This window comes from Crocodylus siamensis, chromosome 6 (assembly GCF_052110815.1).
Source record: "Crocodylus siamensis isolate JL-2025a chromosome 6, ASM5211081v1, whole genome shotgun sequence".
Classification (NCBI taxonomy): domain Eukaryota; kingdom Metazoa; phylum Chordata; order Crocodylia; family Crocodylidae; genus Crocodylus; species Crocodylus siamensis.
In genome coordinates this window covers 14,278,527-14,305,227 of record NC_143400.1, presented here as the reverse complement: position 1 = coordinate 14,305,227, position 26,701 = coordinate 14,278,527, and the positions used below count along the sequence as shown (strand labels likewise).

At 51.7% G+C, this 26,701-nt stretch overlaps 1 protein-coding gene across 1 annotated transcript; it reads left to right on the top strand.

Moving 5' to 3' along the window:
• Positions 1-437: 437 nt before the first annotated feature.
• On the top strand, positions 438-26,285 carry LOC149861192 (nuclear receptor subfamily 2 group F member 5-like). Its single transcript, XM_090052708.1, has 4 exons — positions 438-574; positions 1,109-1,650; positions 16,393-16,920; positions 25,162-26,285. Exons 2-4 carry the CDS (start codon positions 1,260-1,262, stop codon positions 25,434-25,436), a joined length of 1,194 nt encoding a protein of 397 aa, XP_089908834.1. The 5' UTR covers positions 438-574; positions 1,109-1,259; the 3' UTR covers positions 25,437-26,285.
• Positions 26,286-26,701: the final 416 nt, after the last annotated feature.

The window sequence follows — 26,701 nt, the reverse complement described above, 5'->3', positions numbered from 1 at the left end:
CCTCCCCCGCCGGCCGGCGCGCCCCTTTGTCCCGCACCCATTGACCAGCGCAAGCCACGCCTCCCTTCCCGGCCCCGGCGGCGCCGCACCCAATCAGCGCCCCGCAGCCCGCTGATTGGAGGGGGCGGGCTCCTAGCGTTCTAAAAGTGACTACACCCCCGCAGCCCTTATATGGGCCGCCGGGCCTTATAAGGCAAGTGTCTCCATGGCCACCTTGTCAATGAGTTCGGGCCGCTGTCAGCGCCGGCCGCGCTCCACGTGATCCGGGGGAGCCGCGGGGGGACCCGGGGCGCGACCCCTGCAGCCCCCCTGCCCGGGCCGGGGCGCGGGGCCCGGGGGAGCCCGGCGCGGGGCCTCGCCTGCCCCGCGGGCCCGAGCCGCAGACACACGCACGGCCCCAGCCCCGGGGGGGGGAGGGGGCGGGGAGGGGGAGGGGGCGGGAAGACAAGAAAATCCCGAGAAACGCGCGGGTGATGAATACTCGGAGCCGGGGGGGAAGGACGCGGGCCAGGCGCTCCGCCGCTCCGGGCCGGGCTGGGGGACCGCGAGCCCGCCGCGAGGGACGGGGCTCGGGGTGAGTTGGGGGCCGCTTCCCCCGCCGCAGAAGGGGGATTTCTTCCTGCAACCCAGCAAGCTGGTTTGGGGGCCGGGGGATCGCGGCCGGAGATCGGCCACTTTCAGTGTCTTCGTCCTCGGCGGGACCCGGAGCGCGGGGGGAGCCGCCTGGGGGGCCAGAGGCAGAGCGGGCGGGATGGCGGGGGGGAGGGGGGTCTAGTCAAGACACACACGCACATGCGGGCCCGCACATGCACACACTCGGGCACACGCACCGAGGCACGCACATGCACACGCGCGCACACCCATGGACGCATGCAGACTCAGAAGTTTAGGGCTGGAAGGGACCTCGTGAGATCAGGTACACGCAGGCGCTCACACGCACACGCCCTTACACGCGCACGCACAGGCATGCACGCTCACACGCGGGCAGACATGCACACTCGCACAGCCCCCCGCAGGCCCACGTGCACGCACAGGCAGGTGCCCGGGCGGGGCCGGGGCCGGGGCCGGGGCCGGCCGGGCTGACGGATCCTCCCTCCCCCGCCCGCAGGCCCCGGAGCGCCGCTGGGACGCGGCCGAGCCCGGCGGAGCCGCCGCCCGGCGCGATGGGGCCGCGGAGCGGCTGAGGGCCCGCGCTGAGCGCCGCGGAGCCGCAGCCCCGCCGGGTCCCTTGCCGCCGGGCCGGAGCCCTGGCGGGGAGCATGGCCATGGTGGTGAGCCCGTGGCAGGAGCAGATCCCGGGGGGGCCGCCGGGGGCCCCGCCGCCGCCCTGCGCCCCGGAGCCGGCGGCGGGCGCGGGCGCGGGCGCGGCGCGCGCGGGCAGCCCCAAGGGCGGCCCGGCGGCGCCCGGCCCCGAGCCGGCGGACAAGGCGCCCAGCGTGGACTGCATGGTGTGCGGGGACAAGTCCAGCGGGAAGCACTACGGGCAGTTCACGTGCGAGGGCTGCAAGAGCTTCTTCAAGCGCTCGGTGCGGCGCAACCTGAGCTACACGTGCCGCAGCAACCGCGACTGCCCCGTGGACCAGCACCACCGCAACCAGTGCCAGTACTGCCGCCTCAAGAAGTGCCTCAAGGTCGGCATGCGCCGCGAAGGTGAGCCCGGGCCCTCCTGCCAGGCTCCACTCCTCCTGCTTCCCTTTCTTCTCCCGCCTCCTGGCTTTTCCTCTAGTCCTTTTCTGTCCTCCTCCCTTCTTTCTCCTCTTCTTCCCTCCCTGCCTCATTCCCTCCTTGTCCTTTCTTCTTCTTCTTTCTTCCTTCTTTGCTCCCTCACTTCCTCCTTCCTTCCTTGCTTTTTCTCCTCATCTTTCCTTCCTCCTTCCCGACTTCTTTCTTCTTCTGCCTTTTCCTTCCTCCTTCCTTCCCATACTCCTCCTTCCTTCCTTCCCCCAGGTCTCGCCCTCTTGGAAAGTCCGAGTGCAAAACAGGAGGGGGAAAAGCAGCAAAGGGGAGAGCACAGAGAGGACTTTTCCTCTCTTCTCGCCCAGGGGAGAGGACGGAGAAGGAGAAGGGCAGAGGGAGCTGCTGGCTTTCTCTTCCTCTGCCTGCTTTCGTTCTTTCCCTTCTTCCTCCTCTTCCCTCTCCTTGCTCACTCCCTCTCACTGGCCCTTCTCTCCCCTGTGTCTTTTCTCTCTCCCCTTCACCCCCTGGGTCCAGCCGCTCATTTCCCTTTCTCTCCTCTCTCCTCTCGTCCTTTTCTCTCTTTCCTTCTCTCCCTCCCTCCTTCCCTTCCAGCTCTGCTCTTTATTCTCCCCAACTCCGGACCGGACCGAGGGCGACCGAGTCCTGTGCCCACAGCATCTCCCGCCCTGAGGGTCCTCTCCCTGCCCCGCTGCCCCCGGACCAGGCCAGAGACCCGGTGGCTAGTGGCAGGTGGTGGTAGGGACACGGTGCGTTCTCAGCCTCACCCCCCGCACGCCCCGTGCATTGCCCCATAGCCGAGGGAGTCCCAAATCCCACCTCTTAGGGGAGATCAGGAGCAGCGGAAAGCCTGCAGGCTACAGACATGTCAGGGTGTGCTGGGGCACGGGGGTGGGCTCCTGACTCATCTCTTTTCTACTTGCTGATCCCCTTCCGCTGAGGCAGGTTGGTAGCGGGCTGGTTTTTTCAATCCAGGGTTAGCCGTGCAGCGGCGCGGCAGGCCGATATTACCCCGCCGGCCCAGCGCTTTCATGCACCGTTCAGATCCGCACAGTCACCCCTCGAATTTGCTGGTTTCTTTTTGGTTTTTTTCCTTCTCTCCCTCACCAGGTCCAAACTCGTCCTCACTCCCCCTTCAAACTCCTTGCATGTTGATTCCCCACAGCTGCCATTTTCACCCCCTAAATACCCCCGGTTGACTTTTTTGTATCTTGCTTTTAACACAAGAAAAAGCAAGATCCATAAACCCCCCCAAACCTCCAAAGTATCCTGTCTCTGTTAGACCACGTAATAACCCTGTTCCATATTTAACCTGACTGCAGTCGATCTTTTGGACCAGTGATATTCTGGTTTCTTTTTTGGATTTAAAACAGGGTTCAGGTTATAGGGAAAGCTCTCTGCTGAGTTGGGAAGGGTTGTTTCCCCCCCGCTCTTCTCATATAGAAGGTGCTTGGGGTGAGATGGGCCGAACTATAATAGTAATAATATAATAGTAATAATCTAACACTTGGTAACAGGAATCTGCCGAAGGGCTGGCACGAATTTTACAGGATTTACCCTCCTTGTATCACCAGGTTTAAAATCAGGTTAGGTTTAGCCGGGGAGATAACACGCACTGTTATATGAATAGACTGAGTGCGAACTGCAACGTAATCACAGCTTGCAGTTTTCACAGCCCCTTTTCCCAGCTCCCCGCTCCCTTGAGAAATGTTTCCCTGCCGTCAGCTGTCCATTTGGGTGCAGGGAGGACTGAGACATGGGCCAGGGGCTCGCTGGTTGGGATTCTGGGTCTCTTTCAGGAAGTCAGGTAGACCAGGTTCTTTGAGTAAATGTGGTATCTTTTATTAGATCAACTAAATAGTTGGAAAATTTGTTCTGTGCACACTTTCAGCCACAAACACCCTTCTTCTTTCATGAAGTCCCGGTGGGCAAAGCACCCCAGTGTGTAGCACAGTCTGCACTGCTAACAGTCCCAAGTGGTGATGATACAGAAGTGGAAATACAGTTACCGGTACATTAAAAATCATGCCATGGGATTTATATCAGAAAAAGCTGTCATTCTCTCAGGGACGGAGCAAGTTATATCGAGTGGCAAAGATCTGATCTCATCTATGTCCCTTTGGAAACATACCTAGGGAAAAAAAACCCGAGGCAAGTTAATTCCCTGAGCAGGGGCGTTTCTCCTTGAAAACTCTGCCTTGTCTTTCTAGTGAAACGTCCAGCCAGTCGGATGCCGTAATGCGTTTGTGGCTTTAATCTTCTTTTCATGAAATGCTGACTCCTCTGGATCTTAGTAACGGATCTGGAGGGCATTAGCCGTTCTTACCAGGCTAATTGTAAATATATATATATTATCCCATGCTGGCGAGATGGAGGTAAGCTTCTGGCAAGTTTATTTGTCACCATTAGTCTCAGCAGGGTAAAATCCTTATTTATAGCAGATCAAGCCGTGCGGTTCAGTCTATTTCCTTCCTTCATTGTTTGCCTTCAGTTGTGTGCATTCGTTCCTTTATTCAAGCCCCCTGTCAGATCTGCTGCTTAATCCTGCTCTGATCCTGGGCCTGACTTGAAGAGAAGGAAGTTGGGAAGGGGGGACTGCTTTACATCTCTTTCTTTCCCCACCGCAGAGCTCCTTACTCTGCTCGTCCTGAAGCAGGTTAGGCAGTTGCATAGGGCCGTACTCACATCTGGAAGCTGCTATCTTAACCGATTAGTCGTGAACGTGAAATTGATGAAACAGCTGCAATTAGCAACCGTCTTTGTAGCATAATTTGACACACGCCCCTTCCAGTAACCAGATCTTCTGCTGCCGAATGGCTCCGGGGAGGTCAAATGAGCACGATGCAGATTTACGCCTTCTTCGACTTGGACAAGATCTATGCCTCATTTAAAAGGAGCCAGTTCGTGAACCCCAGATCTGTGTCTCGTCGGGCTGCTGGGTTAAAGCTGATGTCTTAGCACTGAAGTCAGCGCCACCAGAGTCTTGCCCTTCACCAAAAAAAAAACCTGTTGTCCCCCATTCATTGAGAAACACATCTTCATCACGCAGGATGAGCTACATCAGTGGATTCTCAGATCAGACATGCACAGAGAGGATACTTTTTTTAGCGCTTCTTCAAAATCTGAAGCAACATTTGTGCTGACAGATTCCAAACAGTCCTCCTCCATGTATTCTCTCTTTTTTTTTTTTTTAATGTCGATTTAACCTGGGATTTTTTTTCTGGGTAAATATTTGTCCTAGCGAGTTAGATTCTACTCTAGGACAAGACCTATTGATTTACCGTATCTCTTGAGTTTGTTCTGATTTTAGAATCAAATATTATATCATTTCTTCCCAGCAGTTTAGATTTAGGAGATATCTATCTATCTATCTATCTGTCTATCTATCTAGAATTTTATTCAAAGGGCTTCAAACTGAAGATCTACTTAGATCCCTTCTGACCCTACATCTATGAATCTATGAAATATGGTTTGAATGATTCCCCTTCTCCTGGGCAGAACACAGACATGGTTGAAACTGCCAAGAAAAGGTTTTGAAATGTTATTTTAATTCCCAGCCGTTTAGTAGCGATGGGGATTGGGTCCTGGAAATGATAGTCGCCGTCCACAAAATCCCACTCATGGAGGGACCCCCCCCAAACACCTGAATCTTCAAATATAATTTACAAAAAGTCTCCCGTGGAAAAATTCCTGAGTGTATGAAAGAAGGACAAACTTTACTGTGAACAATTTTCTTTCCAGGGGATGTTTCTAATTGCTTCCCATTATCTTGGATCAGGAATATTTGAGGGAAGTTTAGTTGCAGATATCTTTCTGCCAGCCTAGTCTGAAGGGTAATCTCGCTTTCAAGACGTGACGTGGGAAAAGAGAGAGGAAGCCAAAAGGATCCAGAGTATTTGTTGCTTTCCCGAACTTTCAAACCACTTGATTCTGCTTTTGAGTTGCATCCGTGTTGTTTTGTAGGCGTGAAGGCGCTCGGGGTCTTAACGATACTGCCCGATCTTGAAATACGTTCATTCCCCTGACCCGTTTCGCAGCATCCCCCGCAGACATGGGCTTTTGTTAGTTATTCTAACGATCAGGAGAAATCCCCGTCCTCCACTGAAGCACCTTTGTCCCTTCCCGTGGAAAGGCGGCAAGTAATCTGCTAGCCAGCTCGCTGCTGCTACTCTGTCGTTTAACTGCCCAGTCGAAAGGATTTGCCATCAGGGCGCTTAGTTTGTGGAGGTATTACTAAGCTGCTTTCTAAAGCATCCATCATCCTAGACTGTTTTTACGGACATTAACACTACCAAGCCGATACAATAATCTACTGCTAACTCCCCTTTTCCTTTGAGGGAGGATGTCAGATAAAGTTGGGCCCCTTGTTTCAGGGGTGTTGGTTGTAGCCGCGTTGTTCTAAGGACATAGGCAGACAAGGCTCTTTAGGGAAACGTGATATCTTTTATTAGACTAATAGGCCCCTTCTTTAGATTTTATACAGAAAAACAAAAGAGTGTGTCAGAGGGAAAAGTTTTTTTCCCCCCCTCCCCAAAAATCAAATGCTTTAATGGGATTAATTTTTTTTGTATTTAATACCAGTGAGGAGAGGGCTCCATTCTTCCACCAAATAAATAGTCTGCCCTGGATTTCTCCGGGAGCGAGGGCCAGAAAGTGAAACTTATTTGAATCAAAAGTGAAATCGGTTATCACTGCCCTGAGAAGGCAGCCAAAAGCCGGCCGTTCTTCCTGGCCTAAGTCCTGGAGCCGCTGGAGTTTGCAAAGCACTCGGCAACTTGCATCTCCCACGGAGAAGCCTTTGGGAAAATCCGGATAGCTTGCTTAAACTATTGCAATGGAAACCACGCTGTTTTGAAAGGTTGGCTCCTAAATCACTTTTAATCACCTTGCGGTCGGCGTCTATTTATTTTTCAAGTTCGCTTGTTTGGGTTTGTTTCCTGTAATTAGACACAGTCCATATAAACCTTTGATTCTCAGAAAGCCACCTATTTTCTAAATAATAAAGCGATTACCGCAGGCGATATAAAAATCCATGTTTTTGTGATAACCGCTATTTGGTTACCAATTGCCAGACATTAGCAGCAGCACCCTCAAGGCCTGGAAGAGAAGTAGCAGAATCCTTTTTTTTTTTTTTAATGGAGATCACATATCTTTTTCAGTTCCCAGATCTGTCTGCGTGCTATTATTACTAATAGTCGCTGTATTCCCCTAAATTTACACGGTATTTCGCTGACAAAGAAGGAAGGCACCTTCCTCCTGATGGAAATTTTGTGATCTAAGCAGAGATACAATGCTGTTTTTGTTCTCAAAAGCCAAAATAAAATCTCCCCCCTTCCCCCCCCGGCCCATCGCATTACACAGGGCATCAGCACTGATTCTGAGCTCAGAGGCAGCATAAATCTTTTCAAGTCGAGGCAGTTGCTTCAAATTTAGGCTGGGGACCAGGATCAGGATCTGGCCTTCTCCTAATTGGTCCCCAGATTTGTCCCTGCTGGGTTATTGAGTCTAGTCTTTGCTATTGCAGGCAACCGTATATTTATTCTCTCTCCTTATTTATTTTTAAAGTGTGCATTTTCTCAGCCAGTGGCTTGCAGCTTGGGCCTGTTAGGTGATGGGTTAGCTGTAGGTGATGGGTTAGCTGGTTGAAGCGTTGCTCCAAACAAATGCGCTTGAGGAGACTTTTGGACTTGCGGAAAGTAGATGGCTAATGAGACCAGAAATTGAACTTGTACGAGTTTGGCTGTGGCAAGCACTGGGTCTAATCAACCCCACAGGAAGGACGTTAGGCTTAAATCGGTAGTTTTCAACCTGTGGTTTGTGGACCCCTGGGGGCCGCAGGCTATGTCTAAGGGGTCTGCGAAAGATGACTGTGATCAACCCAAAGCATGTGAATACCCATAGTTAAAATTCAGATGGGTCTGCACCTCCATTCAAAATTTTTTGGGGGGGGTCTGCAACTGAAAAAAGATTGAAATCCACTGGCTTAAATTTTTAGTGCTTGTAAGCTGCCTGGAACTGCTTTGAGATGGCAAGTCCCAGGGGTTTTGGCATCTATAGCCGCATAAGCACATATATATATGTACATCCGTGTGTGTGTGTGTGTGTACATATATACCTACATATGCACACACATAAATACCCACCCACACATATATATATACAATCACATAAACACACACACATATATACCCATACACGTACACATATATATAACCATGCCCACACCTACGCAAACACCTCCCACACACATACATACACACATATATCCATACACCCACATGCACACATATATAACCACACACGTACACACACACATATATACCCACACACATACACATTTTTTCCCACACCCACACACACATATATATCCCCATATCTGCATACATGCATATATCCACACACACACACATACACATATGTATATAGTATATATGTATACACCCCCCCCATGCCCACACTCACACATACACCCCCCCCCACACACATACCCACATAGGCATACACATACACATGTGTATGCAGATCAGCCGGTGTGTGGGGCCCCAGCCCTACCGTTTCAGTGGTGCATGAACAAGTGACACCAGCTGCGGTTCTGCTCCATGTAGAAGTGCGCATGGATGTGTACACGGGGGACTATTTATAAAATCCCCAATTAGTGAGACTTCAGTAAGGAGGTTGGGTGGGGTGGGGGAGTCCTGTACATGGAGGGGCAGCAGAAAATCCTGTCATTGCGCCAGCAAAATCAACACGCTTTGGCTGCGATCGGTTCCGCTGGATCTTGCAGATCGAGAATTTACAAGGCAATGTCTATGTGTCTGCTTAGCAGGGATCAGAAGACACCCCTCCACCCGTCCTAGCACCAGGGGTCTTTGCATCCAGGTGACCCAAACTTCCCAGGCTGCAGCTTGCCCTGGGAAAGTCACTGCAGTGCTTTGTTCGCCCCAGCCTGAGCAATCCCATTGATGGGAGCAGAGTGACTCGCACGAGGAGCTGGGGATGGAGAATCACTTGTGTTTCCCTTAAACAAAGCCCTACTTTCCCCCCTACCAAGCTTTTGGGGGAGCCGTGCACAGTGTCACCCGACTGCACTGCGTGTGGCAGGAGCCCAGAGCCATTTACAGTGAAGCAGGAGGAAAGACTCGGGTTGTTTGCAGCCGATTATGATTCCATATTGTCTCGACACCACTAATTCCATGCCTTGTCTATAGTGTGAATCCTCTATTCCATCCAATTTCAACGGCGTTCAGTACCTTAGTAACAACGAGCTGGGGGCCCGGAGGGGTTGGCTGCAGAGAATCTCTGCTGGGGAAGGGATTTTTGCTGCATACACAGATTTTCTTCTCCCCCCCACCTCGGGGACGTGAAAAACAAGGCCAAGGCCTCGCTGCGTTGTTCCCCGTCTCATTTCACAGCATTAGGGAGGCGGCTTTAACTCGCGGAAAGGCGCGTTCCAAGACAGCATCGTTAGCACCATCGTTGGCCTGAGAGAGGCACGCGGGTCATGTTGCTGGTTGGATCGGTGACCGCCCCCCCACCCCGGGGGGGTAATGCCCAGTCTGTGCCTCAGTTTCCCCTATCACACCAGGGTCCGTCTTTTAGAGAGAGTCGTCGGCTTTCAAGGTGGAAGTTCGGGGTACGTTCTTGAGACCGGGGCCCTGTCTGAGCCGGGAAAGCTCGTGATGGAAAACTATCCCTGCCCCTGAGCCTGGGGGGGGAGACTTAGAGGTAGTAAATGGTGTTGTTTCACTCACGGAGAGCGGGTCTGTGCTAGCTCGGGCGTTCGGCTCCAGTCTCTCCAGCCCCAGGTAAAGGCCTCCCCCACAGCCTTGCACCCAGCCCTGTCTCCAGCAGTCCCCACCACACTGCCGATTAGGATGTGGTGGGCTCTCACTTACCCCTATAGAGCCCCCAGACCCATGGTCTTGGTGACACAGGCAGGATCTCGCCCCCCTGCAGCCCAGGTGGGGGACGATTTCCCATGAAAAACCTTTGCTGGATACAGACTGGAAGGTCGGGTCTTATATCCCACTGCAAGACTCTCCCGTTGCCCGATCCTCTATGGGCCCCGGGCAAAGCTGGGGGCAAATCAGCCCCGTCTTCATTTACAATGGGCCTTTGCAACGGCTGAGATTTGTGCCCATTCAAAGCCGCTTTCCCAACACCCAAGTGGCCTTTTGGCTTGTCTATAGGAAGGGCCTGCCTGTTGCACTGCTCTGGTTATCTTGGTGTAGGTAACGCCTTCATGTGAACACCTGAAAGGCGTTGTTCTGGGATAACCCACGTGGACACATGCAGGTTTTGTCCTGCCATAACTCCAGTGCCACTTCAGAGTGTGATTTTCCTTCTCAGTGCAGCCAAACTGGCACAGACCCTAGTGTAGATGCTGTTATGGGGTAAAGAGGGGCTTTATCCTAGAATTTCACCTTCCCTTTAGGTTTCACGAGTGTTAGCATCATAACCCCACTCACTGCAGGCTTGCTGGGCTACTTTGAAACTAGATCAGCACCGCTCTGTGGGTTGGGGGAGACCACAAGTGAGCCCTGAATGGATACAACCATACCAGCAGAAATCCCCAGGATCAGGGCCATGATACCAGAGAAACCATGTTTGGACCAGTCCAGCCTGTTTTGCTCATGAGGATGGGAAAAAGCCACATCGGCAGAAAACCCAGGCTTCTTCCTATAGCTCCCATCTGCACTAGGAGTATTTGGATGATAGTGCATAGGCTATAAGGCAGGGGCGGGCAAAATGCAGCCCACAGGCCAGATTCGGCCTGCCAGGCCATTCTATGTGGCCTGCAGGGCCCCTAAAAAAATCAGAAAATTAATATTTATCTGCTCCTGGCTACCTGTCAAAGATGAGGTGTGTAGCATGGAAGAAAGGGTTTCACTCAGTGATTCTCAAGAGGCGCGAGATCCCTTTAACGGCATCACCGGATCTGCACAATCATAATACCTCCAGCTTGCAGGCTAGATCTAGACCTGCATCATCAGGCCTCGGGGTCCAGAAATTTAGTGTCGGGGGGTGACGGCAGCATTCATTGCCACTCCTCTGCTGCCAGTCTCCAGACCTGCCAGCCTGATGACATGACCTTGTGTGGGCAGGGTCAGGACACCCCATGGCTGGATCAAGTCAGGCTGGAGGGGAATGTCCCTGTGCTGGATCTGTCCTACAAACCTAAAAAGGTTGAGCACCACTGATTGAAACCAACAGCGCTATCCCAGATAACCCTGTTGGCATGCTTGTATTCTGCTAAGACGGGCTTTTATTCAATCTAATTTATATCGTTCCAAAAGGGAGAAGCTGACCCCCGAGTGCCAGTGAACAGGCTTTGCTGCATACAACCATTGTCATAACCGAACTGGGCCTGTGCATCTGTGCATAGATGTTGTATCTGCAGCATCTATGAGCCTGGCCCCAGTGAGGATGGCTTGGCTAGGACTGATCCTGCCTCAGGCAGGGGTTTGGACTGGATGTGACCTCTGGAAGTCCCATCCTGACTTCTCTAGTGCAAGAAAGGGCAAAAAACGTTGTGTGTACAAGCGCTCTAGGATTTCTATGATAAACCAGCTCTGCACAACCTCTCCTAGAGCAAAACAACTGGCAGACAGGGCTGCTGGTATAATGAGGTAGTAGCTGGGATCTCAGTGCTGGGAACCAGACGGAGCGTAAAGCCCTAGCGGGAAAAATTTTCCTGCGTGGAAAATACCTTGACGGACATGGCAGTCAGGTTCCCCGTTTCTACTTTGGTGGGATCACCACTTTGGCTCAAGCTGCTGGTCAAAGCTCAGGGCTGAGCAGAGAATCAAGTCCCTTGCCCATGTTGCTTGTCCCCCGCATTGGGATAGAAGCAGGGTTCAGCATTTCATGCCGTCTTCCTTACTGGCTAGAACTAGTGTTGATTAACCCCGTGTATTCCCAGCTGCAAAACCACCTCGGTATCTTTATTGCTCAGAAACCTAACCTCTGGGCAAGACAGCTGGCCACCGTCCCTCCATGCCACCTCCCCACCAACGCCGTGACCACCGAGGTTGCTAATTCCCTTTGCCATCTCTCTCTCAGAGATCTGTCTCAATTGGAGCTGGGGGACGACTGATTCCTACTGTCCCCGCCAAACAAATGAAAATGAAAACAGAGAAGGGAAAAGGGTTTATTGCCACCCACCCACCACCCCTGGAATCTTGCTTTGGTGTAAAGGGAAAAGCCTGTATAGCCTGGCTTGAATTCCTGGCATTACCTTCACGTTGGCTGAAAATACACGTAGGGCTGCATCTCGGTCCAGTGCGGTTTGGAAGTGAAAACCCAGAACCTGGTCCAATGCAATGCTGGAACTATTGAGGCATTTTGGGTTCTGGGAGGATTTTGCCTTGCAGTCTTTGGCTTGTTGGCCCCACCTTTGCCAGTCATCCAGTCAGTTATAGTTTGTGTTTTCCAATGAACAAAATATTCCCCGCTCCGGCAGGGTCTGCTTTGAGCAAGTCGTTCATGGCCCTCCTGGCTCCCGGCTGCATTCCTGACCCCCCAGCACTTGCACAGATAAATGGTTCCCTCCCCCTTCCCCCAGGCTAACAGCGGTGATTCTCACCTGGGATTCACAGCACCCTGGGGCGCAATGAGATCCTTTTAAGGGTGCCACAGTGAAAACTGACAGCTGGCCTTCTCAAAGGGGGGTGCGGAGTCTAAATAGGTTGAGAACCACTGGTCTGATTCTCCTGATTTACCTATATCTTGTGTAGGTGAGGTTGGGGTCTTGCACTAGTGCGAATGATTGTGCAAGGGGCAGGGCAAGAGGGAGCTCTTCCACGGTCTCAACTCAGGGATCTAATTCTCCTACACCCAAAGGTGGGAGAAAACAAACACGGTGGCCTCTCTGACGGCACCTAGTGAAACCCAGCTGGGTCCGGCAGGCTGTATCTTAGCTGGTAGAGATGGCGGCGTGCAGATCTCACTCCTAGCAGGACACAGACAGAATAGGCACAATAGGATCCCAGTTTTCATCAGAGCTTCTGGATATCTTCCTACCCCCGTCATCCAGCACCCCACAGCATCTCAGTTCTTCATACTCTTCAGCAGATGGGGGACTCAGTGCCCCACCTTGAGTGCAGATCTGGGCATGGAGCAAGGACAGACACCTGCCCAAATTCCTGAGGAAACTGGTCCCAGTGGGGGGCATTGAAGCACCGGGTCCGATTAGGACGCAAAGGAAAGATGTTACAGTGCAGAAGAGGTCGGTGCCACCCGTGAAGAGACAGGGGTCGGGTGGGACTTATTCACAATTAAGTCTTTGTTAACGAGTGCCCCAAGCCAGACCCCCAGGGCTCATGCCCCCCACATGATCTGTGCAAGAGGCTGGATCTGTTCTGTACAGGCTCTCATCTTGCGGGAGCCCAGAGCCTTCCAGCCTCTGCAAGACTGACGGACCTCTCGGCTCCCCTTTAGGCGCTGAAAGCAAGCGGCCTGATTCTGCAGAGCCTTTTCCTCTCGAGGAGAACAATAGGAGCTGCCAGCTGATGAGTCCTTTTGAAAAATCTGTTTCCCCCATGCTTTCCCCCCGCTCCCTAATCTCCATCCCTGTCCTGCCCCAAGCCTTTGGCCTCACCAGCTCAGAAATGCCTTGGCTGATTTGTCTAACTCTGGCAGACCGAGAGGAAGCGTTTTAGCAGAGCAGGGGAGGGGGAAGGAAAGTAGACAGGGAACAGGTCATGTCCTGGGGCCTTGATTCTGGCAAGGCTGTGAGACCCCTTGTGGTCGCGCTTGCAGAAGCCGTGGCTGTAGGATCGAACCCACAAAACCCCTCCTTGGCCCCCCCGAATATGGGGGCTGGAGGATGGTGCCGTCACCCCCCTCCTGTTTCACCACGACGTTGGGCGGATGTTTGTCAGTTGTGGCCGGGTCCAAAGACCTGCTCATGTGGAGGGTCTCGGGCCTTTAGAGCAGCTTGGGTGAAGGATGTGGTGGACGGACCAAACCTTACTACAGGGTACAAGGTGACAGCTGAATTGGAAGGAGCCGTGTCTAGACTGAGCCCCCGGGTGCCTGAGATCCCCTCCCCAGCTCAGCGTGGCTTCTGGTCAGCTGTATCTGGGGCTCTGGACAAACGCACGTCAGTGCCTGGCCCCGAGAGCCGCCGGTGCAGGAATGGAGCAAGCCCCCAGGGTTTCAGCCCCTGCTCAGGAGACCAGAGACCCATCCACAGCTAATGGGGATTTGCTCCAGGGACTGAGGACTGGATTAGGCCCCTTTTTTGGCCCCTTTTCTTCCTCTCTTCCCAAGAAACCAACCAGCTCCTGAAGTCCCTTTCCCTTCCCACTCCAACCCTGTCTAACCCTCTGTGTCGAAGGGGAGCCAATCCTTAGCTCAGCAAAGACCCCAAGTGAGATGCCACGAGGCTGAGATGTGGTCCCAGGGTGGCAGGAGAGAAAAGGGTATAAGGCAGGGGAGACCGGGGTGGATACTCCTGTATTGGATGGGGAGAGACTGCCCTGCACATGCCCTCAGGCTGGCTGGCACCGGGCACCTGTGCCCCAACGCTCCTGGAGTGACAGCTCTGTGGGAACCGCAGCTTCAGGTGCGGGCACAGGATGGGTTCCCACGGTCAGGGGCTCCACGCTGTGCCCACAATGCACAAGCAATTTGCCTACGTGCTGGGGGCTGTAGGCAAACTGTACTGGGATCTGGACCAGAGTCTGACCCCCAGCAAACTCAGCCTACCCACTGGCTGTCCAATGAGCAGTAATGTCAGGGAGACCTTGCCCTTGCAAAACTTTCTTGGTCAAAAGAAAGGATCAGGCCCACAAACCACCCCCAAAGCAGTGTGTTAGAGCACCTTAAGGCAAGGGGGAGTCATTTATTCTAATGTCACAGGTTTGAGGGGATCGAGGATGAGTGGAGTCTGCTCCCCCATCACCTGCAAAGGTCCTGGGGCCACGGGGAATCAGGGCATCCTGGCTCTGTTTCTAACCCACTGTGGCTTCTTGCAAGGCCTAATAGTGGCCAGCAAATACAGAAGTCCTGAAATGCAAACTGAACCCTCCAGACAGCTCAAATCAGGAGGGCTGGGGGCGATCAGGAGGAGAATGACTGTCGGGAAGAAGTTAGCCCATGGATGCTCAATGCCAGCATCATACATAGCAGCTGCCCATTGCTCGGGGTGGGATGCTAGGTCTAAACTAGTCTGGCCGTTTCTAACTGGACCATGCAGACTGGCTTCTCTAAGTAACATTATGTTCTGGATACCAGAAGCTCCCAGGAGCTGAGCATGCTTTGAGCTTTCAAAAGGAGAAGCTGTGTCCAGGGCCTGTTAGGTGCAGTGACCTGATGAAGCGACATCGAGCTCATGAAAACTCCACCTCCTGTTCAGTTAGCCTAGAAGGTGCGTGTCTACCCTGCTTCTGGGCCAGGTTTGTCAGTTTGCCAGTGATTCAAAATAAAACACAAATGGGGAGAAAAAACCCACTCCATGTGTTTCCAACTGAACCAACCCTGAAACATTCCTGTATTTTTGGCGACTGAAAAATTGAGAGGAAAGAAAACCCATTTTAGGTTAAGTCTAAAATGTTTCATTGAATCCAGACCGACATAGAGTCATACAGCAGTGGGGCTGGGAGGGATCTCCACAGGTTATCTAGCCCAATGCAGGATCAGCCCTGCCCAAACCACCTTTCTATATGCATTTAGCACTTTTATTTTTAAATGATTTCATTTCCCTCCTCCCTGAAGATGTTTCATGGAGAGAAGCTGCTTTGAATGGAAAGACTGAAATGTTTTGGTTTAAAAAAACCCTGCAACAAGACCTTTGATTTCTTCTTCTTTTGCACTGGGTGCCCATTTCCCCCCTGCCTGCAAACAAGCAGTTGGGTGAAATGAATGCAACTATGCAAAACAAGACGGTACCGTGAAATTACTATTTCTCACCAGCACAGAAACTAGTTTTTAGTCCACAAAAAATATTCCACCCTGCAGAAGTCTCTGGAATGAGGTGTTTCCGAGGCTGGGGGTAGGATGACTTTCTCCAGAGGCTGTTTCTTCATCCATTCCCTCTCTCTCTCCATTGGTTACTGGCAGCTTTGCCTAGAGGTGGAGAATCTCAGAGCCCTGATCATGCCAATGCCATCACACCGTGGTCACCAATCCACCTGCCCCATTGGTTCCTTCTTTCCCTTGCTCTCATTCCTATGCTTTCTTTTCCTGAAGGCTGGGAGCATATGTACACACCACATTTTTTGCCCTGTCATGCACTGCAACTGCATGCCTGTTTGCACAAGCACAATTTCCTGATGCTTTAAAAGTCCTTCTTAGATCTGGGTCCTGTTTCTCTGCATTACACATCTCCAGCACCATATTAAAACCAAGGACCTCGGTCTCTCTTGACTTTAGTTCTTCTAGACCCAGGCATGCCCATGAGCTGATCCTTCCCCAGCCCAGTTCTTTCTGGAGGGGTCCCGGTAGTGTCAGAAAGGTGCATTGGTAGGAGGGCTGATGCCACAAGAGCATCCCTTGGAGCCTGACATTGCTTAAGGTAGAAGTCCCAGCTCCATCCATAAGGGGGCAACCTCCTGGGTGGGCCCACCAATTGGGAGACAGCCCTGCCTTAGCCCCGCCCCCAGCACACACCCCCTCCCATGACTCCATGCTTTCTTTTGGCCTGATCCTGTATGTGTGTGTGTCTCTCTCTCTCTCCTCTCCTCCCTGGACCAGCCGTACAGCGGGGCCGCATGGCTCATACACAAAACAGCCCTGGCCAGTACCCGCTGAACAACGGGGACCCCTACAATGGCCACTCCTACCTGACGGGCTTCATCTCCCTGCTGCTGCGGGCTGAGCCCTACCCCACCTCCCGCTACGGGGCCCAGTGCCTGCAGCCCAACAACATCATGGGCATCGAGAACATCTGTGAGCTGGCTGCCCGCCTCCTCTTCAGCGCCATCGAGTGGGCCAAGAACATCCCCTTCTTCCCCGACTTCCAGCTCGCCGACCAGGTGTCCCTGCTGCGCATGACTTGGAGTGAGCTTTTCGTCCTCAACGCCGCCCAGTGCTCCATGCCCCTCCATGTGGCCCCGCTCCTGGCAGCCGCCGGCCTCCACGCCTCACCCATGTCGGCCGACCGGGTGGTGGCCTTCATGGACCACATCCGGGTCTTCCAGGAGCAGGTGGAGAAGCTCAAAGCCCTGCACGTCGACTCTGCCGAGTACTCCTGCCTAAAGGCCATTGCCCTCTTCACGCCAGGTGAGGCGGGGTGTGGGGGGCAGAGTGAGGGGGGGCCTGCACCTTATTGGTGGCTCCTGGGTGAGGCCATTGCTTTGTGTAGGGCAGGTGAGTCAGGCCGAGGAGTGGGACTAAAGCAGGGCTGTCCCTCATTGGTGGCTTTTGGTTGAGGTCATTGTTTTGCTCATGTCAAGTTAGTTGGACTGGGGGGTGGGGCTAAAGTAGGCCCATCCCCCATTAGTGGCTTTTGTTTGAGGTCATTGCTTTGCTCATAGCAAGTGAGTTGGGCCAGGGGGCGGGGCTAAAGTAGGTCCGTCCCTCATTGCTGGTTTTTGGTTGAGGTCATTGCTTTGCTCACATCAAGTGAGTCAAGCCAAGGGGCAGAGCTAGCGTGGGTCTTTCTTTCATTGGTGGCTCTTGGTGCAAATCATTGCTTCCCTCATACCCCGTGTGTCAGGCCGGGGGCAGGGCTAAGGCAGGCCTGTTTCTCATTGGTGGCTCTTGGTTGAGGTTGTTGCTCTGCAGGTGAATCATGCCAAGGGGTGGGGCTGGGGGCGGAGCTACAGGCAGGTGTTCCCTCCCCCCCCAATGGCCCAGTCTGGCCCTGAGGCCACTGGGAGGTCGGGCCAAGCTCCTGGGTCCTGTGGGGCAGGTCAGGAGGGTCAGGGGACGGGGAAGGAGCCTGGCCTTCCCCCCTCCCCCAGCAGCTTCAAAACAGAGGCTGGAAACAGAGCAGGGATCCAGCGATTCCACATCCCCAAAAGAGCCTGGAGACCTCTGATCCCAGTGACCCCACAGTCCTGATGGGGCGGGAGTGGGTGGCATGCTCCTTGCCAAGACAGGTAGAGACATTTCCCATTGCAAGGGATCCCAGGGGCACCACCAGTGCTGCAGTGGATCTCTGGGTTGATCTGTTGAGGATCCCCTGTCTTCCCAAGCTCTTTTCTGGCCCCCTGAGCCCCACAGAGGGCCAGATAAGAGCTGGGCTGCACCCCTCCAAGAATCGCCCAGCACTTTAAGGCATTAAAGCATCCATTCACATGCCTAACTGTAAACTGCATCCCACAATTTCCAGAAAGGTACCTGATTTTCCAGTAAATCAAAAAAGAAGGGAAAATATTTGATCCTTTTTATTTTTCATTTGGGAGAATTCTCATTCTCTCCATTCCTTGTTTTGTAGAGAGATGGGGGAAAATACAAAGAACGCCCCCCACTCCCCAACTGTTTTATTTCAGTGAAAAACAGGCAACTATCCCCATCCCGTCTCATCAAGTGTTCGAAGAAAGCACTGGGAGGGAGTTTTTTTAATCCCATTGTTTCACTTGATGTAGTCAGAGCGGTGGTGTTGGCTTAGACGGGCATAGGCCAGCAGAGGTACCTGTGTCTGGGTGGTACCCTGGCCTACGGCATGTGTATGGGACTAGCCTGCTGAAGAATCACCCCTCTACACTGCTGATTTCCTGCAAAAATATCAGTGAATAGACCCAGGTTAGGGGAAAACAGGCACTGCGGCATGTCTGGTGGGAGGTTAACAAGCCCCGGCTGCGAAAGAACAAGGCAGGAAAATCGATTTCTGAGCAGAAGGACTCTTCCATTTCCCACAGCGAGCGGGAAAACTGATCTGGAAGAAGAAGCAGTGCTTGGATTGTGCGTTTTAAGGGTGGTGGTGATTGGGATGAAGGATTTCTGCAGGGGTTGGATAATTTAGTGGCATTTCAGCTGGAGCCGATTACGGAAACTATGGGGGTTTCTCTGCAAAGTTTTGATGTTTTTAGTGGAAGATCAGAACATTTAGACAAACCTTCTTAGTTACACACACACACACACACACACACACACACACACACACACACACACACACACACACACACACACACACACACACTCTTAATCAAATGCCTGACTTCCAAGGGAAACATTTCTACCCAACTGAGCACCAAAAACGTGCTGTGTACAAATACTCTTTGACTCTTCAAGGAGGGACTCTCTCAAGTGAAATTCCCTGCACTAAAAGAAGTATAAATCCACAGCCCCCGTCAGGTAGATTTCTCCCACCATACTTCTTGCCAGGTTTATCTATTGCCAAAGTATTATTAAAAGGAATAGGAATATTAAAAGCCATACGAACGTAACAAAAACACTGTTAAAAACAGACCACTTTGTTTTAGGGCTTACTCGTTATACCTGAGCTCGTCAGGGCTAAAGGAATTTTTTCACAGAGCTGCATGTGTGTGTATGCGTGTGTAATATAAATATGTATGTGTGTGTCTGTGTAGATTATATATATCTACATACATACACCTACTAGATAGGTGGTATCTACATACACACATGTATGCGCGTATAGGTTATTATAATCTGTGTGTGTGTGTAGATAGATTTTATACATATCTACATACACACGTGTATGTAGATAGATTAATATAATCTATCTGTGTGTGTATATATATAAAATCTATCTACATACACACACACAGATTATAATAATCTATACACGCATATGTGTGTGTATGTAGATACCACCTATCTAGTATGTATATGTATGTAGATATATATAATCTACGTGTGTGTGTGTGTGTGTGTGTGTGTGTGTGTGTGTAGCTAGATAGAGAATATATATTTATATGAGAGAGAGGTGAATATTTTATTTGCCAAAAGTATATAGTTTTGAAGGATAACATTATTAATCAATTACCTTTGGATAAAAAAAAAATAATTTCACAAAAGCCCAAAGGCTTCTTTTCAGCATTTTTAAATAGCACATTTTATTTTGCTATTTCAAAAACAACATTTGTACTAAAAAAAACCCGAAAAGCTTCACCATTCATCTTAAAAATAAGGTTAAAAAATGGGGGGGAAGCCCATTAAAAATTAACAAAAGCATTTATTTATTTATTCAATTATTTATATATTGCGGGGGTGTTGATTCAATTCATAACGACTTTTCTTTTTCAGTTCATCCAGAAAATGGAAATGTTTTTATTCCCAAGTGATCTAAAAAGAAAAGGAAAGAAAAAAAAAACTTTTGCCATTTTAGTTTTGTTTGATGAAACAAAAAAATAGATTATTCTCCCAGCCCCTTTCCTCAGCTCTTGACCACACAGGTGGGAAAAAGAGAATCAGACTTCATTTCGCACTCGAGAGAGAGGCAGGAGTACGAGACATCAGACAAATTGGCAAACTTGCTAATTGCGCTCTTTACTGAGTAATTTATCTCAGTGTAGGCTACAATGAAGACTTTTGCACAGAAAAGTTACACTGTATTTAAATATACATATAAAGGTTTATATAGGTTATAAAGGTTTACCTTATACAGTTTATACTGTATATATATCTATATTGATATAGATATAGATGCACATAGTACAAGCTATATAGGGTATATCTATACAGATAATACAGATATAGATATACCTTATATAGATAAAACTATATAAGGTATATAGATATAGATGTTTATAGTACAAGCTGTATACTGTATTTCTATATAGATAACACATATATAGGTATATCTTATATAGATACATCTATAGATATACCTTATATAGCTATATCTATATAAGAGATACAGCTATAGATATAGATAGTATGAGCTGTATACGGTAAACCTTTGTAACAGCATGTTTCGGTGGGAATTTAGGCTACATTAAATAGAGCCTATTTCTGTAAACAAATTAAGAGCCACAAATTATATCAAATTAAGGCTATAGTGGGGTAATCAGACCAGGATAATTTACCAGTGTGGACAAGCCTTCTCTTGGCTTCTCCAAGGATGTAACATCATTGCTGAGAGGCACAAGCCTTCTGTGGGGTAAAGGAGTGGGTTATAGCTCAGGAGACCAGGCAAGATGTCCCAGCTCAGCTACTTACTTGTTGTTACCCTGAACAAATCTCCGGTGCCTTGTGTGGCTCATATAGGGCTCTTGTACACAGTGTGTATTATTTAGATGCACGTTACAAAACGGCACCAAAAATCACCATTTTGCTAGGTTAGTTGCATGTGAAAAAACTATATGGTCCTGGAGGCAACGATTCTCTCTCACCATGTGTCTGTCCAGCGCCTGAGTGCAAGCTCACAGCCCCAGCCTCAAAATGCTACAAATCCAACTCAAAACCATTGCTACAATCTGCATTGTCGATTTTGCGCAGTAAAGGTAGGGTACTTCGACGTGACCAAGCAAACAAAATATATTAGCATCACCAGAAAACTCCAAGTCCATTGCTTTCTTTCCAGATATTTAAAATCAAGTCCATTTTTTTTCAATTTATTTTGAAGAAGCATTTTAATAAAAATTAAAGACTTAACAAAATACGACTAAAACGAAACCCCCAGATCTGGATGATCAACAGATTTTGTTAAAGCCCGATACAAATCCGGCTAAAAGAGGTCATCGAGAAAAACGTTGCTAGCCCTTTCCAGTGACGTTTGTTTTGTACTTTTCAAGAACAATGTCATTACGTATGATTTGGGGGGGGAAGGGGTGAAGGAGGCAGAACTGGTTGTTTTTTGTCCTTTCCGCTGGAAAATCCCAACCCATTGAACTGGCAAATGGCAGAAGAAAGTTTTATATATAAAAAAGGAGCTAATTAACCTCTCATCTTCTATGCCATTTTGCTTGTCAAGATTTTCAGTCCAGCCACAGAACAAGCCTCGTTAGTAAAACTGGCAATAATCCCCCAAAAAACAAAATATGAAAATTTCTCTATTGCTGGTTCACACTTACCCCCCGCAAATTTTTAGTCTCACAAGAGGATTTTATTAAGTATCAGCAAATATTCCATCCAGCACTGGATTTTCCTGAAGCTGCTCCTTTTTCCATCTTAACTGTTCAATCCCCAAATTAAAACAACAGCGCAGCAGAGCAAATCTGGGGATCTGATGATGACTCTCAACATTGCTGTCATTTATTCTAACCCTCCAGACCCTGGTTGTTTAAGGAGACCATTAGAAATGCAGCTTTTTATTCTTATTTTTTTTAAATCTTAGCTCTTTGGGCACCAGCAAAAAAAATCCATGAAAACAGGATGCCGAAAGGGCAGGGAAAATAAAGAACCCCAAATTAATTGTTTTAAGACATCTTGATGGTATGCTAATTTCTGGCCGTTTTTTACAGGGTGCACTCAGGAATACGTAGGCTAGTTGATAGTGTCATGTACAAGCGCCCTAGATGGATAGCTCGCAGCTTTTTCAGACCCACGTCCCCTCTCAGAAGATCCCAGCTCTTAGTTTTCCACTCGTTTTTTGACTCCAGAAGAATAAGAGTGATTCCTCTGTTGCAAAGTACAGTGGGGTTTGACGCTCTGAATTCCTACTGAAAATCTCTGGGGTTGTCTCGAGGTTCGTTGTAGGTGCTAGCACACCTCACCGTGCTAGCAGTGCACGACACCCTTACAAGGGTCCCATGGCACCCTGGTTGAGCATCGCTGAGCTATACAGCCACAGTGTAAAACCGAAGCAGGCCCAGAGTTCAAAGCCTTGTCTCCATGGATTAGGCTGTGAGCAGTGTCTGGGCCTGAAATTAAAATTTCTTTTCATCCTTTCCCTGTCTCAGAAACCCAGAGTCTCTTAGGCATCAGGAAATGCCCACAGCCTGCTTTGTTCTCGGTGGAAACTGCTGGCTGAGAGCACTAGGGGGAACATAGGTACCAGGATGCGCCGCAGACAGTGCCACGGAGGTGCCTCGTCCAGCCCTCGCCCTGCTTCTTGGGTCATCATTTGTGTTAATTAAAGACCCGTTTGTAGAGTGAAAGGGCCCCAGGGCTGTTCTGGCTGGCAGGGGTCTGGTGTGATGGAGCAGGTGGGTAGAGACTTGGCAGGGTATTAAGGTACCCCTGTGAGCCACTCTCCTTAACCTCTGTTCAGGTCGAAGTCCCCTGCTCTGATTAGGGACAGGAAGCTGGCATGGGTCAGGAGAGGCCAGGCCTGGCCGAATGACTGATAGGGCTGTTCTGGTCCGATTCTCCAACAGGATCTCATGATTCATCCCCAGCATCGTGGCTACAAAGCAGCTTGTTTGAGCAGAGCCCAGACACCCCCCGGCCCCAGGACCCCTGGGTAAAGAGCAGAGAGACCTGCAGGGACTAATATGTCACCTGCAGTGCTTGACTCCCACAATTTGGGTGTAAAAGGGGCCACTTGCATGTTGGCCTCACCTTTAAATGCAGGGAAACTGAGGCACAGCAGGGGAGAATGATTTCTATTATTCCAGGAGAATATGGGATCAGAACCCAGGCGTCCTGGTTTTTAGGCCCCCTCAGGCCTTTGCAGTATGTGGCCATCCCATGCCAGCTCCAAATCTAGAAGGCAAAGGAGCAGGAACCCCAACTGTATTATTACTGTACTCTCTCACATATAGCATGCACTCCCCCACCCCCAACCCAGCTGCTATAAACTGGGCTGCATGTTATAGGCTGGTAAATACGGTGAAGGCAATTTCTGCCACTTCAGCTTTGGCTGGGGGAGAGCACAGGATTGGGGAAGAGCCCCATGTTTCGGTCACAGGGACCCAAACATGGGGCAGGCTGAGCTCCCTGGCTGCTGCTCCTCAGTTACTACAAGGAGAGAGATTGTCTTCGTGCTGCCTTTCAAAACCCAGGTCCGTGCCTTATTCTAGAGCACGTTGTAGGCAGGAAAATACGGTATTATTATTTTTGAATCCCAGGGGTTTTAAGCCTGGCTCACAGCTGGGGGAGGGGCAGGCTCAGAGCATTTGGGGACCCGGCGGTGGCTGCCCCAGGGGAGCAAAGACACCTCCCAAAGACGTCACGAAGGCACAGAAAGATCCTGGGAACGGGGAAGTGCTGGAAGGAGCTGGACGGGGAAGGGCAGATCTGGTGTTATAAGAGGGGACATCTGGGGATGTCCTGGGCATGACTGCAATCAAGCCTCCATTGAGCTGCGCTGCCATCCCCCACAGCTGGGAGTCCTCCAGAGCTGCCCCGTACAGTGCCTGGTGCTAGGGAGCCCCAGTCCCGCATGGGGAGCACCCAAGGCACTGCCCCATGCTCCAGTTCCCCTTCTTTGTCCTTGCTCCAGTTTGTTTAATTGGCAAAGTCCTGCAGAGCGGGGTCCGATTTCCTGTGGGAGAACCTGTAGGAACGAGTTGAAATAGAGAGAACGGAGCTGATTCTCCTTGCCATGTCCCAGCCCCCTCAGTGACCCAGCCTGCTGTATGGGTATAGGAGCCAGCCACGCCAGGCCCATTCTTTGAGCCTGGGGCTAAGTGTTGGTGTAACAGCCCTGCCTTGTCGGTGTCGGTGTAACACCTCTTGGATCAACCAGCCAAATGCCTCCACTCCCCACGAGGTGGCCACTGCTAGTGGCAGGGTGGTCTCAGCACAGGAAGCCCCTGCAGAAGGGCAGGAGGAGAGCAGCCCCCCACGTAGCCAGCTGCAGAGAAACAGAGGGGTGAGATGCAGTCAGGTTTGAAACAGGGATTTCTCAGCTCAGCTGATTTTGGGGGGATCTCCTGGAAAAGAAACAGGGGCCAAAACATCAGGTTCCCCCAGAACAACGCAGGAGAAACCTCATCCGGGGATGCCCCCCAGCCCTGGTCGATGCTGTGGGGACCGAGGGCTGCAGCTGTGGCTGGGGAGGGTTATCCAGCTGCAGCTCGAGCAGCAGGGCAGACTCCCATGGAAAGGCCAAATGACCCTGCCAGGCACAGAGGTGGCCGAGGTCAGGAACGACTGCGTCTAGCATGAAGCAAACCTCTTCCCCGATCAAAAGGAAGCTGAAATAGGGAGGCAGAGGAGCCAGGACACCTGGGCTCTGTTGCTGGCACCCGGCCTATAGTCAGAGTGGGAGGCTGGGAGCCAGGACAACTGGGTTCTTCTTCTAGTACCAGGTAAGGAGTGTGATCCAGTGGTTAGAGCAGGGAGTCAGGACTCCTGGGTACATTTTCCTAGTAAACCAGCACATGGTTCAGTGGCTAGAGAAGGATGAGGGAGCAGGGCAGGGAGGAGTCAGGACTCCCAGGGTCTTTTCCTGGCACCAGGCGGGAGTACAGTCCAGTGGTTAGAGTAGAGAGGCAGGACTCCTGCGGTCTTTTCCTGCCACCCAGCACGTGGGTCAGTGGCTGGGGAAGGAGGGCGAGAGGTACCGGCAGGACTCCTGGGTCCTCTTCCTGGTGCCAGGCAGGAACACGATTTCGTAGCTGGGGGGGCCTTCGGGGACAGTCTCCCATCTCCTCGTGCAGCCCCAGTGATCCCCCTGCACAAGGTCGCGTCCCCTCACCCCGCTCTGCTGTGCTGTCCCCGCAGATGCCATGGGGCTCTCGGACCTGGGCCACGTGGAGAGCGTCCAGGAGAAGTCACAGTGCGCGCTGGAGGAGTACGTCCGCATCCAGTACCCGAGCCAGCCCAGCCGCTTCGGCCGCCTGCTGCTGCGCCTGCCCTCCCTGCGCATCGTCTCGGCTCCTGTCATCGAGCAGCTCTTCTTCGTCCGCCTCGTGGGCAAGACCCCCATCGAGACCCTCATCCGGGACATGCTGCTCTCCGGCTCCAGCTTCAACTGGCCGTACATCCCCATGCAGTGAAGGGGAGCCCCGGCCCCTTCTTGATAGCCGTTCCCTCCGGCCTGGGGCAGGAGGGGACACTGATGCCCTGGCCGGCGGTTGGAGGACTCACAGCCGGACAGTGCCTGGGGCACGGCCTCCGGGGAGCAGAACTGATGCTGGAGAGGAGGGGTGCTGAGTCTTAAAGGACCCCCCTGTCTGGCTCCAAGGGGCTGGCATAACCCCCTCGGCCTGCCCAGATCCCCGTCGCGTGGAAACCCTGCCGCCGCCTGCATCCTTCGCTTCTGTTTGCTCTGTGTGCCCAAGCATCTGTTCCCCTCTCCCCCTCCCCACGCAGCCGCCGCATCCGACACCCCCTTCTCCGTGCAGCTGAGACCCCCGCGGGGAGTGGGCACCAGCTCCAGCTCCTCCATCCCCCGTCTCTCCCGCCAACTGCATGGTTGGCAGCTGAGAACAGAGAACTCGTTACCCGAGTGGCCTTGATCATGGGACAAAGTTGATTTCTTCTTTTTTTGTTTGTTTGTTTTTGGGGTGTCCATCAAAAAAAGGGGGAGGGTCTGGACTGGAGAGAAGAGACTCCCCCCTCAATAAACCAGTCGTTGCCTGTGGGGGGGGAGGGGAAGGGGGAGAGGGGGCTGGGATGGACACGGCCCCGGGAGCGTGGACTATTTATAAAATAAAATAAACCTCTATTCTATGCGACTTCTGTTGAAATGAATGTGTATATCCCTCCCCCCCCACCCTCTTTTTTAAGGCCCTCCCTTACTATTTGTGAAGAGCCGTGGCTGTGACTCGTGGATTTTGCAGGGGGAAACAAAGCCCCCCTCTGCTCCCCCTCGTTGGCGTTATCATTAAAATGACGATTGTTGAACTGGGTCCAGGTTTCCTTCTTCGCGCTGGAACGCCCCGGGGCTCGGCACGCCGGGCTGTCTGCGCCGGGAGCGGACAGATGGGCCGGAGAACGGGCCCGGCGACGACTGGTGGGGGGCGTCTGGATGGGACCGGGGGGGTGGGGGGGGAACGCGGTTGGCAGTGAAGCCTCTTATGTGCCTCCGTGTTGTGGCGGGTGGGCTTGGGCTCTGGGTGCAGCGATATGGGGGGGCGTCATGCTCCGCTGAGCCTGGCCCCAGCTCCCGGGACCCAGCATCTAGGGGACTTAGGGGTTGTTCCTGCTGCACATCCAGATCCATTGGCCCTGCATGTCCACAGCAGGGGCAAAAACACCACGGCTGTGCCACGGCTGTCCCATACCGGCAGTGCCGTGTACTACAGGTAACACATGTGAG